The sequence below is a fragment of the Mus pahari genome, chromosome 4 (genome assembly GCF_900095145.1).
Source record: "Mus pahari chromosome 4, PAHARI_EIJ_v1.1, whole genome shotgun sequence".
Classification (NCBI taxonomy): Eukaryota; Metazoa; Chordata; class Mammalia; order Rodentia; family Muridae; genus Mus; species Mus pahari.
In genome coordinates this window covers 51,543,822-51,559,352 of record NC_034593.1, presented here as the reverse complement: position 1 = coordinate 51,559,352, position 15,531 = coordinate 51,543,822, and the positions used below count along the sequence as shown (strand labels likewise).

The 15,531-nt window shown below is 44.9% G+C and overlaps 1 protein-coding gene across 1 annotated transcript in view; it reads left to right on the top strand.

Annotated features, from left to right (window-relative positions):
• Siah2 (siah E3 ubiquitin protein ligase 2) overlaps window positions 1-9,746 on the top strand; it is a 17,928-nt gene extending 8,182 nt beyond the window's left edge. Inside the window, exon 2 of the mRNA XM_021196258.1 lies at window positions 8,264-9,746. Within this exon, the coding sequence (XP_021051917.1) occupies window positions 8,264-8,821 (558 nt within the window). The 3' untranslated portion in view covers window positions 8,822-9,746. The remainder of the gene's footprint in view (window positions 1-8,263) is intronic.
• The last annotated feature ends 5,785 nt before the right edge of the window (window positions 9,747-15,531 follow it).

Here is a 15,531-nt window from a genome sequence, read left to right as displayed (position 1 = left end):
AGGCAGGCATAGATGTGCAGATGATGAGGGTGGTGTCACTGCAGGCAGGCATAGATGTGCAGATGATGAGGGTGGTGTCACTGCAGGCAGGCATAAACGTGAGCATCTTTTCCTCTTCCTCCTGCAGATTCTCTCAGTGGGCTTCTCTCCTGCATGTCTGGTGGTATAAGCCCACCGTGAGTTTCCTAGAGCCAGGTAATGTGGCCCTGATTAGTTCAATAGTGTTTCAGGGAAAAAGTTTTTTTCATTCTTCCCATTTCTGTAATCTATCTTTCTCTCCTTTCCTTCCTTCCTTTCCATTTTTAATTGAGAAAAATAAGGCCTTGTTATGTAGCCCAGGCTGTCTCAAACCCATGATCCTCTTGCCTCAGTCTCCTGAGGTGGTGGGCATGTGCCACTGTTCAGAGGATCTGTGCTCTCTTAAAGCCTCATTTGGTTAGGCATCACTTTTAAGTATATATATTTTATTTTATATATCTTGCTTTACACATTTTAAGTTACAACATTTTATTTCTTATTTGTGACATTTTAAGGTTGAATATCACAATTTTTATTTTATACTTAAAGAACTAGAATTAACTAATAACTTTTACATTTTTAATCAGAGGAAACATGATGCTCATTCATTTTAAAGGTATGAAGGAACAGAAAATGTAAAATCAAAATGCCCCATAAGACCTAAAAATAACCATGATTCCATTTTGTAAATTTTCTTGGAAACATACCTGTAACATAATGGTTTCATTCACCCACACCTCCCCTACCAAGAAAAAGCAAGGAAAATGAGAAGTACAAATTTTCATGCTGTTTCTTGACTTTTCAGTTCATGCACATGGTGGCTGCTTTTCTATACTGATAAATGATCTTTGAGATCATCATGTTCACTGGCTGCACCGACTGCAGTTCACCAACAGCACCAGAACTAGTCTATCGGGTTCCTGGTAGTAGTCATTTTTGTGTTTTCTTGAAATGATTTTCTTTTGATTACTACTAACCTGAATCCTTGGGTCTACGATGACCTAAGGATGCTATTTCTGGGGTTCCTGTAGTACATGAGGAGGAGACAGGTCTTGCTTGGTAAAGCCACAGTAAGTAGTTCAGTCCTTCAGCTGTATTTGCAGTTCCATTTCTACTCCGCATCCATCACAGGGTGTTGTCCTTTACGGCCTTAGTGTTGCTGATGATTCAGTCTCCCCTGAAGCTGCTTGCTGCTGGTGACCCATGTAATTTTGACCACCTCGGTCTTGTCTGACATTCCCCTATGGCCCCACTGATCTGCCTCTCCTGCCCTTGTCCCCCCTTCACCTTCCTTGACTCCAATGGCAGAGACAGATAGCTTAGCAGAAAAGCCATGCCTTCCTGAACCAGGAACACAGAGGAGTCACAGCATGGGGGCTGCACTTTTGCTCCTGAAGAAAGAAGGGGTGGAAGGTCATCACATGGACCCCAGGGAAGCCAGCTAGAGAAAACTGCTTCCTTCCTTCCTTTTAGATGCCTGACAGGTGTATTGTCTCCCATTATCCTCCTAACCTCTTTGTGAAAGTGATAATATGCAATTAGCATACCTCATTAGTAATACATACTCTTGGACTTGTCAGTTTGGACAACACAGGCTTCAGTCTGAAGCGCAGTGACTTTTCTTCTTGCAAGTATCTTTTCTTCCATTCTCCCTGCTTGGCTGAGAGGCTGGGCTCCCCCTTCCCACTGCAGACTCAAGCACTGGGTCTGGAAGGAATGACTGAGATTGGAGGCATCCTCTTCTAAGATTGCCAGACCGAATTCACAATGCCTAGTTACATTTGAACTTCAAGTAAGCAACAGATAATTTTACAAGAAGCTCTAAGTATATTTTAAAAACTATCTGAAAGATATACTGGGCACCTTGTATATTATTTGTTTATCTGACAACCCCACCAATTCTTTTGATGAATATGACTGAAAAGACCGGTAAGGGAGAATCACTATTTAAGGCTTGTCAATGTTGTGGATATGATTGTGCAAGTGGGAACCTGAGCACTGAAAAGAGAGCACATGCTAAAAGGGGGTAGGCCTGTTGCTAGTAGAATGGCAGAAAGCCTTTGACTCTGGTAGTTTGTTACCAGTGACAGAGTGCACTTGCTTGCTAACTCTGCCTGTGGACAGATGAGAAACACATCATCAGAAATCAACTTTCGCTCTAAGATTAAGAATGCACTATTGCTAGCCCAAAGAGTTTTATAAGGCGACATGTTCCCTCTCTCCATTACAGAATGTTCTCCGATCACTGAGAGAGTAATTAACCCCAAAGTTTTCCATCAACACTCCATTTAGTAAGAAAACTATCTGTAGTATGTGATCTATTTTGTCCCAGGAACAAAAGATGGATCTGTGAACCCAAGATTTTAATTAGAACAACCTTCTCTAAACAAACTGTCGTGTTCCCAGCATATTAGTCTCAGCAGTGTTTGATGACAGTGTGTGGGAGTTCTGGGCCTGAGTAATAGTGTCTTCTCATTTATTATCTGTAAAACTGTTACTGCCCTACTGGTCAATAATCAGGCCTTCACCCTTCTGCCTTGGGAGCGGAGGTGAGGAATTTACCATTGGAGTTAAAATATGCTAGGATGTTTAGAGGAAGATTTAACCGGATACAGAGTGAGCAACATGACTTTATCCTGCTGTTCAAGGGTTAACTTGAAAAGTACACACTCTTTGATTATTAATCACATTAACAGGCTCAAGGTCAGATCTGCACTAGTACTGGCATTCTAAACACAGTATTTCACCAAGGGTTGTAAATTTGTTTCTAGAGGGGCATATAGCCATCAAAAGGACAGCTGAGTCTGTGGGACATTTCAGAAGTTGTAAACACCCCACTCTAGTCATTTATATAAATGAAATATATGACACATCTTTACTAAAAAAATTATAGAAGAAACCTATAATTCCGATATTTAAAAATATGAACATTTTTCTTACATGATCTGAAACTGAGTCCCTCTTTAGTACAGTAAGATTTCCAGTTAAAATAAAATAGCATGGTCTGAGACTGTCTATCATCTGCAAATAAACCTAACATTTATTCATTTGTCTGTAAGTACCAGGTAGGCAAGGAACAGGTAATAGAACCAGTAAATCAGAGCTTAAACAAAATTATTAGGACTGTAAAAATGGGCAGTAGTCTATGATCACTTGCTGGTATCTGGGGGCAGATAAACACTTTATTACATACACATAAACACTAGTTTGAACTGCTTGAAGGCTGTCTTTGTTTTTAAAGAAAAAAATTTTAATGACTTATTTTTGTTTTATGTATATTGGTGTTTTGCCTGCACATATGTCTGTGTGAGGGTGCCAGTGCCCCTGAAACTGAAGTTACAGACAGTTGTGAGATGCCCTGTAGGTGCTGGAAATTGAACCTGGGTCTTCTGGAAGAGCAACCAATACTCTTAACCTGAATTACCCCTCCATCCCCTAAAGGTCTGTTTTGTTTGTTTGAGGCTATTTTGAGGCTGGACATGTAGTTCAAGAGTATGTCGTTTCCCTTGTATGCACAAGGTCCTAGGTCAAGTCCTCAGTACTGGTTAATGGTTAATTTTGATAAACCTAAGGCTTGCCATACTGCGTGTATCATGCTAAAATAGGTTCACCTGAATTCCCATCTGAGCAGAGAGACAGCAGCGAGGTAGTTGGCTGGTTATCTGCTGACATTGCTGACGAAGCACACTGTTGAACCCTTCACTCTATTTCTGGCAGCCATTTAAGAAACTGGTGGATTGGGCTAATTTCCTGCCTGGAACACACCTGTTAGATGGTGTCTTGGAATGCAGTGGGCCTGTTTACTCAGTGGACAATGCAGCTGAAGTGGTCAGAAATGGCAAAGCAGGCCACACAGCAGCAGAGACTTCCAACCGTGGAAGGATCAGTAGGGATAGTGACACCGTCAGAGAAACTCTTGACTTCTGTGAGGACCAAAGAAGCATCGGCTTTTGTAACAGTTCTATCTTCATTGCAAAACTGTGTTGCTCCACTAAAATGAGTCCCACAGAACCTGGAGAAAAGAGAAATGAAGAACTTGTTTATTCCATGTAGATGCTGTATGCTAGGAAAGCACTAGGAGACAGCTGAGCTCATTCAACCAACTCTTTAGACTAAGAAACCTTTATCCTTGAAAATGTAGATATGCTAACATTTCTCCTGGCTTCCTTTGTACATTTTTAGTTTGGATGTGATTTAGGCATAGATAATTGTTGCAATATTAGTGTAAAAAAAAAAAAAAAAGAAATATCCCAAATGGCCTTTATCCAGATTCTCTAGTCCCTCTTCTCTGGGTATGTTCTCATTTTGCTTTTGCTTATATTGTTAAACATTTGGGTGTAAGCTGCAGGCGCCCTGCCTGACCCCTAAATCTCTCTCCTTGTGTGTCTCTTAGAAAACAGGACATCTGCTGTAATCAGGAAACAAGACACAGCCCAGACCCTGTAGTCTCCTCTGCAGTGTGTACGGATAGCTCAGGGCTTGTCCTAGAAATACCCTTTGTGGAGTGGAGGCTTCCCAGCCAGCCACGAGTTGCATTTAGCCATCACTGTGCGTTTTATGGTCATTATAGCTTATTTAGATCGGAGCCAAGTGCTGTTTGCTTGTGCTTACTCTGGAAAAGGTCATTTCTTGGAATTGATTCACATCCAACAACAGAATATGGGTTTTATTTTATTTTATTTGGAAAGTCTCATTTGAGACACTGGCAGCTATCCTGCTAATGAGTTTGAGTTATTTCCTTGGAGGTAAGCAGATGGAGGCGGGCGTTTACCTCACAATGCCCCAGAGGAACCAGCTTCTGCCATGGGGCTCCTGGTACCTCCATTGTAGTGGGTGACTGACTGGTGGTGTTCAGTGTGTCATTCTGGAATTACACAGAATCAAGTTTAATGAAACAGATTAAATGACTTGGTCTAAACCTCCTATAGCATATGCTAGCAGTCTGCAGAGAGAGGAGTATTTAGCTTATAGCCTCATTTTATAAATAAACAGTGTTACTGTTTATTAGGTAAATAAATGTCTAGTGTTCAGGTTGCCACGATGTCTCATTATACACATTTGTGTATGAAAGGGTTTCTGTGACTCAAAGAGGGAAACCCTGCCTAAATTCCACCTTAAAAACAGCCTTTAAACCTCCTGCCAGAAAAAGAATGGGAACTATTTACTGCTTTCTGCAAAGACTTAAACACAAAGCCGCAGGTTACACATAGCCTTTCAGAGGCGGTCCGTGTTTGCTCAGGACCGCTGTGTGCCAGAACCTGACAGGCTGCTATAACGATGTCCTAGGCCTACATTTCTTTCTCCTTCTGGTCCTCCCTACATTGTTAGTCCTCCCATGTGTCTGTCTGTCTGTCTGTCTGTCTCTCTCTCTCTCTCTTCCTTTCTTCTCTTTTTTTCTTATTTCTTCTTTAGCGTGTTTGGCTTAGAAATAGCCTCCACCCTTTGGGGAAAATGAGCACATCTTTCCCAAAGGAGAAATGTCGTTTATAGCTGTGGGTGTGTCCCAGGACACACCAGCCTCTCTGCAAAGGCGCCCAGGGGCTCCGCTCAACAGCACTTGGGTACAGCAAAGAGCCAGGCCTGTGAATGGAAAGCCTGTCTCACAGCCCAGGTATCAGGAAGAGAACTGTTCGCTTCAAATGCCCTAGATCATTGAGCCATGACTGTGTCAAGTGGATAGCATATATAACATGGATAAGCCAGACAGATGGGTGAGTCGACTTACACAGGCACCACAAAACAAACAAAGTAGGAATGTTTTCCTTTTGGAGATCATCTTTAATCCAGTTACCATAAAATTACCTCAGAGGTTCCGAATTACCACAATTGATTGGTGGTAAAATTCAGCTGGTTTAAAAGAATCAGTAAAACACTCAGGGCTTTAAAAAACACGATTAAGTTAGTAGAGCCTGTAGCAAGATCTTTCCAGAATGCCACTGTCCACACGGGTGCAAGGAAATGTCTGTTTGTCCGTGTGACCTGAGGGGGTTACCCTGAGGAAGAGTTGCAAGTGTGAAAGCCAGGTAACAGCACATAAACGGTCCTGCCGAGCAGGGCAGGGTACCAAGCTATGCTGCTGATAGAACTGCTTGCTATGGGTGTTGGCTCTGGGAGGCACAGTGGTCTGGGGCTGTGGGGAGAGGCTCAAAGGGTGCTCTCCTGGATGTGCTGGGCCAGACTTTGCCTCATTCTTAGGATTCATCCTGGCAGCTCAGGTCAACAGCCCATTCTAAGCCATCTTCAGATCCAAACACTGAGCCAGGCTCTGAGATGGTCTTGCTATTTTTGTTTTGTTTACATGTGCTAAAACTCTGGACTGAAATGCCTCACCCACCGTCCACAGGAGGCTCTATGTCTTGCCCACACCCCAGATTTAAAACAGTTCATAGGGATTTCTTTGTGAGGCTTTGAAAAGTTGAGAACTTAGAGTGTAAATAGAAGTGGATAAATCTACTTCTCCTTCTGACCAAGACTTTTTTTTAACCTGAACTTTAACAATTAGTCTACAGCTCTGCAATATGAGCGAGCAGTTCTGTCAGGCAATACAGACATGCTTCAGTCAAGGTGATGAAGACGTGAGCTTTTTGGGGTTTTTGTCTTTGTTTTTGTTTTTTTTGTTTTTTGCTTGCTTGATTTGTTTGTTTTGTTGTTTGTTTTGTTTTTGAAAAGGAGTTCTGTTTAGTTCAGGAAAAGCCTGAGGCATGCAACCCCTCTGTCTTAGTCTCCAGAGCAATGGCATACAGACACACACCCTCTTACCCACCCCTTCCCCCCCCTACCCTACCCTCCACTTCACTCCCACCCCCACCCCGTGCTCTGTGTTGCCTGCAGTGTCTTTGAGTTCCCTGTGGGGAGCAGCTGTTGTTGTCTTTGGCTTATCTGTCCTCTCAGAGACATCAGCTTGGTGTCCTGTGTGGAGAAGATACTCTGGCCCTCCTGGTGGCTAGAAAGACATTCTGTAAGGATTGGAACCTGACCTGTGGTAAGTTTATAAGGGGATTGTAAGTCAGAGCAGGGGCAAGCAAAAACAGCTATGAGCTTCTTATCTTAGGACTGTATAAAGGTGGCCTGGTGCTGTCTCTTCTTTGGTGCCTGCAGGCTTGAATGGAGGACTGGAAAGTCAGTGCAGGAAGCTAGACTGTCTGTCTGTCTGTCATGCTGTGCTCCAGACAGAGGAGGCTCACTCCTCCTTTTACCTAAAGAGTGGTTGCCGTTTCTTACTTTTTTTCTGTGATAACAGTGCAGAGCACTGGGGTAGGTACCTGCTTGTGGATTGATCCTCCCTCTTGTCCCTAGAATTACCATCGTCATTCTTGTGAAGGTTGAGAGCGGAAACACTTCGGTTCTTTAGTGTGGCCTTCTGCCATGATAGACATGATATATCTACTGACTGTCCTGCGAATGGGAAGGAAAAGAATGATTTTGTTCCTATCCTAGCAAGGCAGCATGTGAAGGGCAGACTGTGTTTGATTCACCTAGCTCCCACTTTCCCAGCCTGGAATGAGGGCCTCACAAGCCTCCTCAGCAAGAGGTGTGTGCTTGACCACTAGGAAGAAATTTCAGGAAAACTTAGTGGGCTTTAAGGACTCCTCTGCTAAGGTGCCAGTCCTGAATGTGATTCTTTAAAAACAAAACAAAAATCTGTAGGCACAGCCCTCTTGGGGACAAAAGTGAGGACAGAGGTGACAGCACGGCAACAAAAGTGGGTCCCAGCCTCCTTCACCCAGGCTTAGCCGCTGGCAGTCAAGACCAGGGAACCACAAGGGAGCCCTGCCCGCTGACTAGATGACCTGCCATCAGTCTCAGTCAGGAAGGAGTAAGTGAAACTGTGCTGGCTTCAAAGTCATCTATTCGCAGGAAAAGCCTAGTGATGATCCCGTGTTCCGTTGCCCCACCCCACATCCAAGCACTTGACTTCTTAAAAGGAATCAGGGCTTATCAAAAGTGAGAAAGGGGGCCATGTTATCTCAGTAGGTTTGCTTGTCTGGTATAGGGAAAGGAACAATTAATCCTCATTGTTTACCGTTGTTAGAGTGTGGGTCTAGAAAGCAGTGCCCTGACTTTACACACGATGCTATCGACAATGAATAGAACTGAGACTTGACTCTCCTTGAACAGAAGTAGTTTAGATAAAGATAGAATTGGAGCCCAGGAAGCTCATGGTGGGTAGGTCTGCATAGATGCTGGTACTGAGGAGGTTTTGGGAAGACACCATGATGCAGTATGTTGCTTTTTGTCTCTGCAGTATGCTACCACGGGCTGTTCCCTGACTCTACACCATACAGAGAAACCAGAGCATGAAGACATCTGTGAATACCGTCCTTATTCCTGTCCTTGTCCTGGTGCCTCCTGCAAGTGGCAGGGATCCCTGGAAGCCGTGATGTCCCATCTCATGCATGCCCACAAGAGTATCACTACCCTTCAGGGAGAGGACATAGTCTTTCTAGCTACAGACATTAACCTGCCGGGGGCTGTGGACTGGGTGATGATGCAGTCCTGTTTTGGCCACCACTTCATGCTGGTACTTGAAAAGCAAGAGAAGTACGAAGGTCACCAGCAGTTCTTTGCCATCGTCCTCCTCATTGGCACCCGAAAGCAAGCTGAGAACTTTGCCTACAGACTGGAGTTGAACGGGAACCGGAGGAGACTGACCTGGGAGGCCACACCTCGGTCCATTCATGATGGCGTGGCTGCAGCCATCATGAACAGTGACTGCCTTGTTTTTGACACAGCCATAGCACATCTCTTTGCAGATAATGGGAACCTTGGAATCAATGTCACTATATCCACATGCTGTCAGTGAGACTCCAGGAGGCTTCCCTAACCCTGGGGAGTTATTTGGGCATAGCGCTCTATGTTTAATAAAGGTTTTTTAATAGATGTTTTATTCAGTACGTCTTCTCAAGGCGGGACCCACAACTGTTCTATGTTTTATTTAAACGACAGCTTCCTATCTGGCACTGATGAATCGAAGTTCACTGAACTGTGATAATCGGAGTTGGCCTGTTAGTAATTCGGAGGTTGTTCGGTGATCTCAAATCAACTCTATTCTATTTCCTTCCTGATCAGCTCTTGACAGATTGCTCAGGGCTGCCTCCCCCTGCCTCCTCCTGAGCTAACAAAAGCACAGTGACTTTCCTGAGATGCCCTTTATTTCTAGGAGGTAGCAGTTGCTTTAATACCTTTCAGGTTGGGTATTTACACAGAATCACCTGCAGTACTCATCTCCAACACAGAGCTAGAGAATCAACAGAGTTTGAACAACCTCATCTTCTCAGAGTTTGGGGATTGCTGGCTTGAATTGTGGGGAAGGGTCCAGGATCTAAAGGTGCTTTAAGGCCATCCTCTGCTGACACTGTTGGTCTCTACTGTCCTTCCTCAGCCTCTGCACACACCACATGAAGACCATGGAGACGCAACCCCTGGGGTTTGCCTGCTCTCAGGCTCCCAGTGAGTTGAGACTTCTCACAGTTAGTTGTTGCTCACCATAGTACGGATGACCTGTTTACATACGGCTTCCCTTGGAAGCCCTCCTTGACTGTAACTGATGTGAGAGACTAGATCAGTGCTTGGGAGAACTTGATAACCAGTGTCACGTGCTTGCCATTTTAAAGGCATGTGCTAGTTGTGTGGGTTTAGTTTTTGTTGTTTGTTTTTATCTTTACAGGCACACATACACATACACACACACTTTAATTTTTTAATAAAATTTTTTCAAACAATGAATGTCATGCTTGATTTTCCTGCTTGAGTCATATGTATCTATTGCACATCTACTGTGGGCAGATGCAGAAGTCCTCACCACTACCTCTAGAGCTGGTACATTCAGCATACCCCTGTGAGCAAAGCCCTGTCCAAGGCTGGGGGCGGCAGCCCTTGTGTCTAAACCCAGTCAGTGCTATGCGCTGTCACTGGTGATGTGGGTCTCATCTCCAGGATTGTTTGCTGTCTGACTGCCAGCTGTCATGTGAGAAAACACGCAACTCCCATTTTCCAAAATTACAAAGAAGAGGCATGGTTAGTGGTGGGGCCAGAAATGATGAGGCCCAACCATGGTGCACGCTCTCTCCTTCCAAGCCCTACGTCACAAAAGAACTTACATTAGCCCTGAACATCGGTCCAGAATTCACCATCTCCTCAGTGAGGTGATTAAGCTAACAGAAGTGACGGCTCCAGAGCTCTCCTTGTTCTCAGAGAACAAGCTTAGCAATGTTAAGCTTTTATGTAACAGAGTTCTGGCAGGTAAGAAAGTTGGCTAGTTTTATGCCAACTTGACACACACCAAATTTGCCTGTGGGTAATTTTCTTTCTTATGGATTGAAGTGGGAGTGTCTGGCTCACTATGGGGAGTTCCATCCCTGGACTGGTGGTCCTGGAGGCTGAACAAGCCAATAAGCAAGCACTCCTCCGTGGCCTCTTCGTCAGCCCCTTCGTGTCTTCAGGTTTCTGCCATGCCTGAATTCCTGCCCTGAAATCCATCAGTTATGGACTCTGATATGGAGGCATAAGAAAAATAAGCCCTTTACTCCCCAAGGTGCTTTTGTAGATGGTGTTTTATCAAAGTAACAGAAACCTTAACTAAAACCGTTGCTAAGGTAAATTATAGGCTATTCTTCAAATGAAGAGTAAAAAGATCCGTACAAAAGTAGATAATGATATATTTTGGAAGTGAAGAAAAACCGCTGTTGGCACTAACTACATCACATCTCACTGGTGGAGGTGAGGCAGCATCCAGGAGCAGGCAGGGGCCCGTCTGCTCCCAAGATACCCAGGCAGCGTGAGTACAAACAAGCTGAGCCTGTCAGCAGTCACTTCCTATACAACCCTTCATGTTACTATGGAAATCGGGACTCTGTGGCCAACGGTGCAGGAAAGAGAAAGCTATGAACAAGACTCGAAAGGAGGAGATGAAGAAACAGCATTTTAAATGCAAAAGGGGTGAGGAGGGGTAGCCACCATAGTGGCTGGCTATTGGGTCCTGGAGTTCAGGCACTCTTAATTCCCCATGCCCCCTCAGTAGAGGATTTAATGAAGGATAATAATCCTGTAGACAGCAAAACTGAGTCCTTCCAGTTAGAAGGCCCCATAACCTGATGAGATCACCAACCATGACCTTTATACTCTCTGGCATTCCAGAAATTATATTTTCTAACAGGAAAAAAAAAAAAGGCTGAGAATCCACAAATTATAATAGAAATGCAAGAGGAAGTGAGAAAGATGTAAGTCAGAACTGGCTCTTACCAAATTCCAACAGCCAGTGCCATTTCAAACAGTATAATTGATATAACCAATAATTGTCAAGAAGTCAGCCTGTGATCTATTTGCCATATTTTTTAAAAATGTAAGATTTCTTCTCCTTTGTCCTTTGCCGCTGATTAAAACATGGCTGATTGGGCAGTGGTGACTCAGCCGGTGTTGTGTAGCACTCTGATACATTTATACAATGGTTCTCAAAACGATAAGAGAAGAAAATATTTCAGTCTTTTTTTTTTTTTTTTAAGAAACCAAATCTGAGATTGGGAGCTCCCCACTGACACCAACATCATCAAATCCTGAGGAGGATTTGGTCTGTGTCTCTAAAACATGGTTTTAGAAGCTAGAGGCCCAGTAGGAATCACAAAACTTTAGAGAGGTTCCTGAGGACAACAGCCATTGGATTCTCAGATACAACCTCAGACCCCAGCCGTATGTCCCGACTAAAAGCGGCCAGGGTTATATGAGCACCACACGACTGCCCAGAAAATAATTGGAGGGAATCACCTCTGTACTAATGCCATTAAGGTTCTTGGAACTTGCCATGGGACCAGCACTGTGTCCCTAAATCAGCCACAGGTCCACAATCCCTAACCAACAACATTAGAAAGATGTTTTCTGCATGTTGTATCTAGTACTAACTTCTTTGAGAGAACATTCAACTTGAGCTAAGGCAGGCAGACCATGCAGGCAGCCTCTGCTGGAAGTGACTCTGGGATACCCCGGATGTCTGCGACAGGTGGGTCACATTTCAGCTGAGTCAGAGCTGCCTGTGCAACCCAGGCCCAGAGACCAGCTTTGCTTGGTAGTCCTGCACTCACAGAGTCTGGCCTTGACCCCTGCTTGAACCATGAATCCACCCATTGTCACAATCTTTAAAACAAACCACCTGCTACTCACTTGAGGCTTAAAATGTACTTTCAATGAACACTGTTCATTTGCCTTAAAGTCTCCAAATGACAAAAAGAACATGGAGTCTGTGGACACCAACGCCATCACTGTTACCTATTTAAGAATGAATGAATGAATATAAGCATGCAGTGCTTCCCTGCAGCGTCAAAGATTACCTCTTCCAAGTAAGGTGGCTGGCTGAGTGGAGGTGGTGTGAGCCAGAGAAGGAGACCATCAGAATACGAACAGACAACCGCAAAGAGAGAAATAGAGAAAGGGCTTCCAAAATTCAAAAAGGAAGTAAAGGATGCCAGAAATGTGTAGGGGTGGGGTGGGGGGATCTTGACACTGAGAAGGAAGTGAAACAGCTGTAATTCCCCTTGGGTCTGGGGTAGGAGTGGGGGGTGGAAGTGGACAGAAGCCACTTCCAAGAGCTAAACCGGATGAAAGCTGGCCTGTGAGTTCAAGACTCCAAACAGGCCCATACCCGTGCCCGTGACCCTCACCATTCTAGAAGCCAATTGCAAGTTTTGGAAGGACTGATTCTCAACTGGTCAGGGAAGGAGAGATTTCATGCTATGCAATGGGTGTGGGAGTCTTGAGAAAAGCTGTTATTGAGAACCCAGCTACCCAGGGGGCCAAAGACCTGGAACCTTGAAGTTGGAGAGCATCTGTTTGTCCTGTGACAGCCCCTGAATGAGGCAACTGGGGAAGGCAGGGGGGGGCAGACACTGTCTACATGCAAGGTGCAAGCGGCCTGAGACTGCCTTACACTGGGAAGGGGTGGGGGAAGGTGGCCATCTGGGAACGGATCTCAACTGAGAACCCTTGAACTTGAGAGCTTTGGACCTGAGGCCAGCTGGGAGTTCTAACTTGAGGATTGAATTCCGGTCAAGGAGCTTTGGTGGCCAGTGCTTCTACCCCAGGAGCTGTCTCTCCAGCCCCTCTTTAAAAAAAAAAAAAAAAAAAAAAGCCGGGCGTGGTGGCACACGTCTTTAATCCCAGCACTCGGGAGGCAGAGGCAGGTGGATTTCTGAGTTCGAGGCCAGCCTGGTCTACAGAGTGAGTTCCAGGACAGCCAAGGCTACACAGAGAAACCCTGTCTCAAAAAACCAAAAAAAAGAAATCTTCATAATTTTTTTCTTAATCTCTTGCTCTTTTTTCTTCCCCTCCATACTACTTTCCACTCTCCTCCTTTCGCTTACAGAACCCTGCTTTGCTCTTCACTCCACCCCCTGTCTCCTTCCCTTATCTTATGCTCAAGATCTTCACACTGGCATCAACAGCATTCAACTTCACGGCACCTTGTGCTGCAGTTTGGTCACTTTCCGTGGCGTGGTCATTAGTGACGAGTTACTGACCTATGATCAGTGTTAAATGTGCCTGTTCATCTTCTGTGGTTTCACACCACTAGGTCAGTTTGTTTCCATCCTTGACGAGTAGTACGACTCGAGACTGAGCCTTCCAAAGTAGGCTGGGAGGAGGCATGTGCCTTTAATCCCAAGACTTAGGAGAAGAGGGTAGAAAGATCAAAGTCATCAGTCACTTTCTGATTGGATTTATGTCGTGTTCCACAAGGACTGCCTGGAACCACTAACTAGGCCAAAGAAGCCATGGCTACCTAAGTCGGCTATTCTCCTGAGTGGACCTAGAAATAAATTTCCAACTAAGTTCTCGCTCTTATTCCTATAGAATAGGGCATCCTTCAGCCACCATCAAAAAAAGGTGCTTTTGAAGTAGACGGCAATCAATACAGAGGCCCACCATTGCTCTGTATGCAGAGAATAAAAGACTGTGGATTTCTCAGCTCTAAATGGAGCATCAATAGTCGCCTCCCCTCCAAGGCTCTGGGATCACTGTGCGGGAGCAGGTGGGACATTTTTAAGAGCATGGGTGGTAGAGGTTTGCAGTGACTTCTGAGCACGACAGGGTTGTTACAGTCATGAACTCATGTCAGCTAAGACTCCATACTCAAGACCTGCACAAAATTAAAGCTAGAAAGGAAGGGAGGGAGGGAGGAAGGAAGGAAGGAAGGAAGGAAGGAAGGAAGGAAGGAAGGAAGGAAGGAAGGGGCAGTTCATGGGTGCTGGTGATTGAGAGCTTTTCGGAATGTGTTCCGGGAGATGCTGCTCATACTCCCATAGATGGTCCAGCAAGCACTAAGTAGACTTGGTGAGCCTAAAACAAAGCACATGAGAGAAAGTATAAGACTCCAAATAGGAAAGGAAGAAGCCAAATTATCCCAATACATAGATGGCTCAAAGCTACACTTAAAAGAGCTCAAATGTTATCCCCTTTCCTGGTTTCCCCTCCGGAAACCCCCTATCCCATCCTCCCTCCCCCTGCTTCTATGAGGATGCTCCTCCACCCATCCACCCACTCCTGCCTCCCTGCCTTGGCATTCCCTTACACTGGGGCATCGAGCCTTCACAAGACCAAGGGCCTCTCCTCCCACTGATACCCAACAAGGCCATCCTCCGCTACATATGCAGCTTGAGCCATGGGTCTCTCCATGTGTACTCTTTGGTTGGTGGTTTAGTCCTCCTCCTGGAAATTTTTAGACCTCATATACACTTGCAAGAAAGTAGCAGACAGAGTTGCAACAAAGTCAACATACAAAGATAAATAGTTCTTCTGTGTACCAGTAAGAACATGCCAAGAAAGAAAGCCATGAAAAAGTAAAAAATCCCATTCACAATAACTTCAGAAACGAGACTGAGAGAGGTCGCTATGAGAAGCTGTGAAAGTGAAGTCTGGTTTGCACAGGGGACTCCAAGATGTTGGCGATTCCAGAGCCATGGGGTACCTGCCAAGGGAAGCTCCAGACAGTGTGCACAGCCCACCCAGGGGAAAGGAGTGTGGTGCAGGCAGCAAAACTGGAATGGAAACACCCTTCGCCTCCTTTGCCATCACACACAGAGATGGAGAATTCGGAGGCTGACATGCTGGGCTTCCGTCTTGCTTTATCCCTTTCTCCTTTAATGTATCTTCCATACCATTGTATGTTGGAAGTATGTAACTTACTTTTTTATTTTATCGGAGGTTACAATTAGAGAGATTGTCTTGAGACTCTGATACACCTGGACTTTTAAGCAGCGTTGAGGCTGTGAACAACTAGGGAGGTTTTTGAAGTTGGGCTGAATACATTTTGCATTGTGATATGGCTATAAGCCTATAAAGACCAGAGTGCGTTGAATGAGATTAGCTCCCAAAGACTCATATGTTTGAATGCTTAGTCCCCAGTTAAAGGAACTGTTTGAAAAGATTGAGGCGTTGTGGTCTTGTTAGAGGAAGTGTGTGGCTGAGGCGTGGATTTTGAGGCCCATTCTCTCTCTCTCTCTCTCTCTCTCTCTCTCTCTCTCTCTCTCT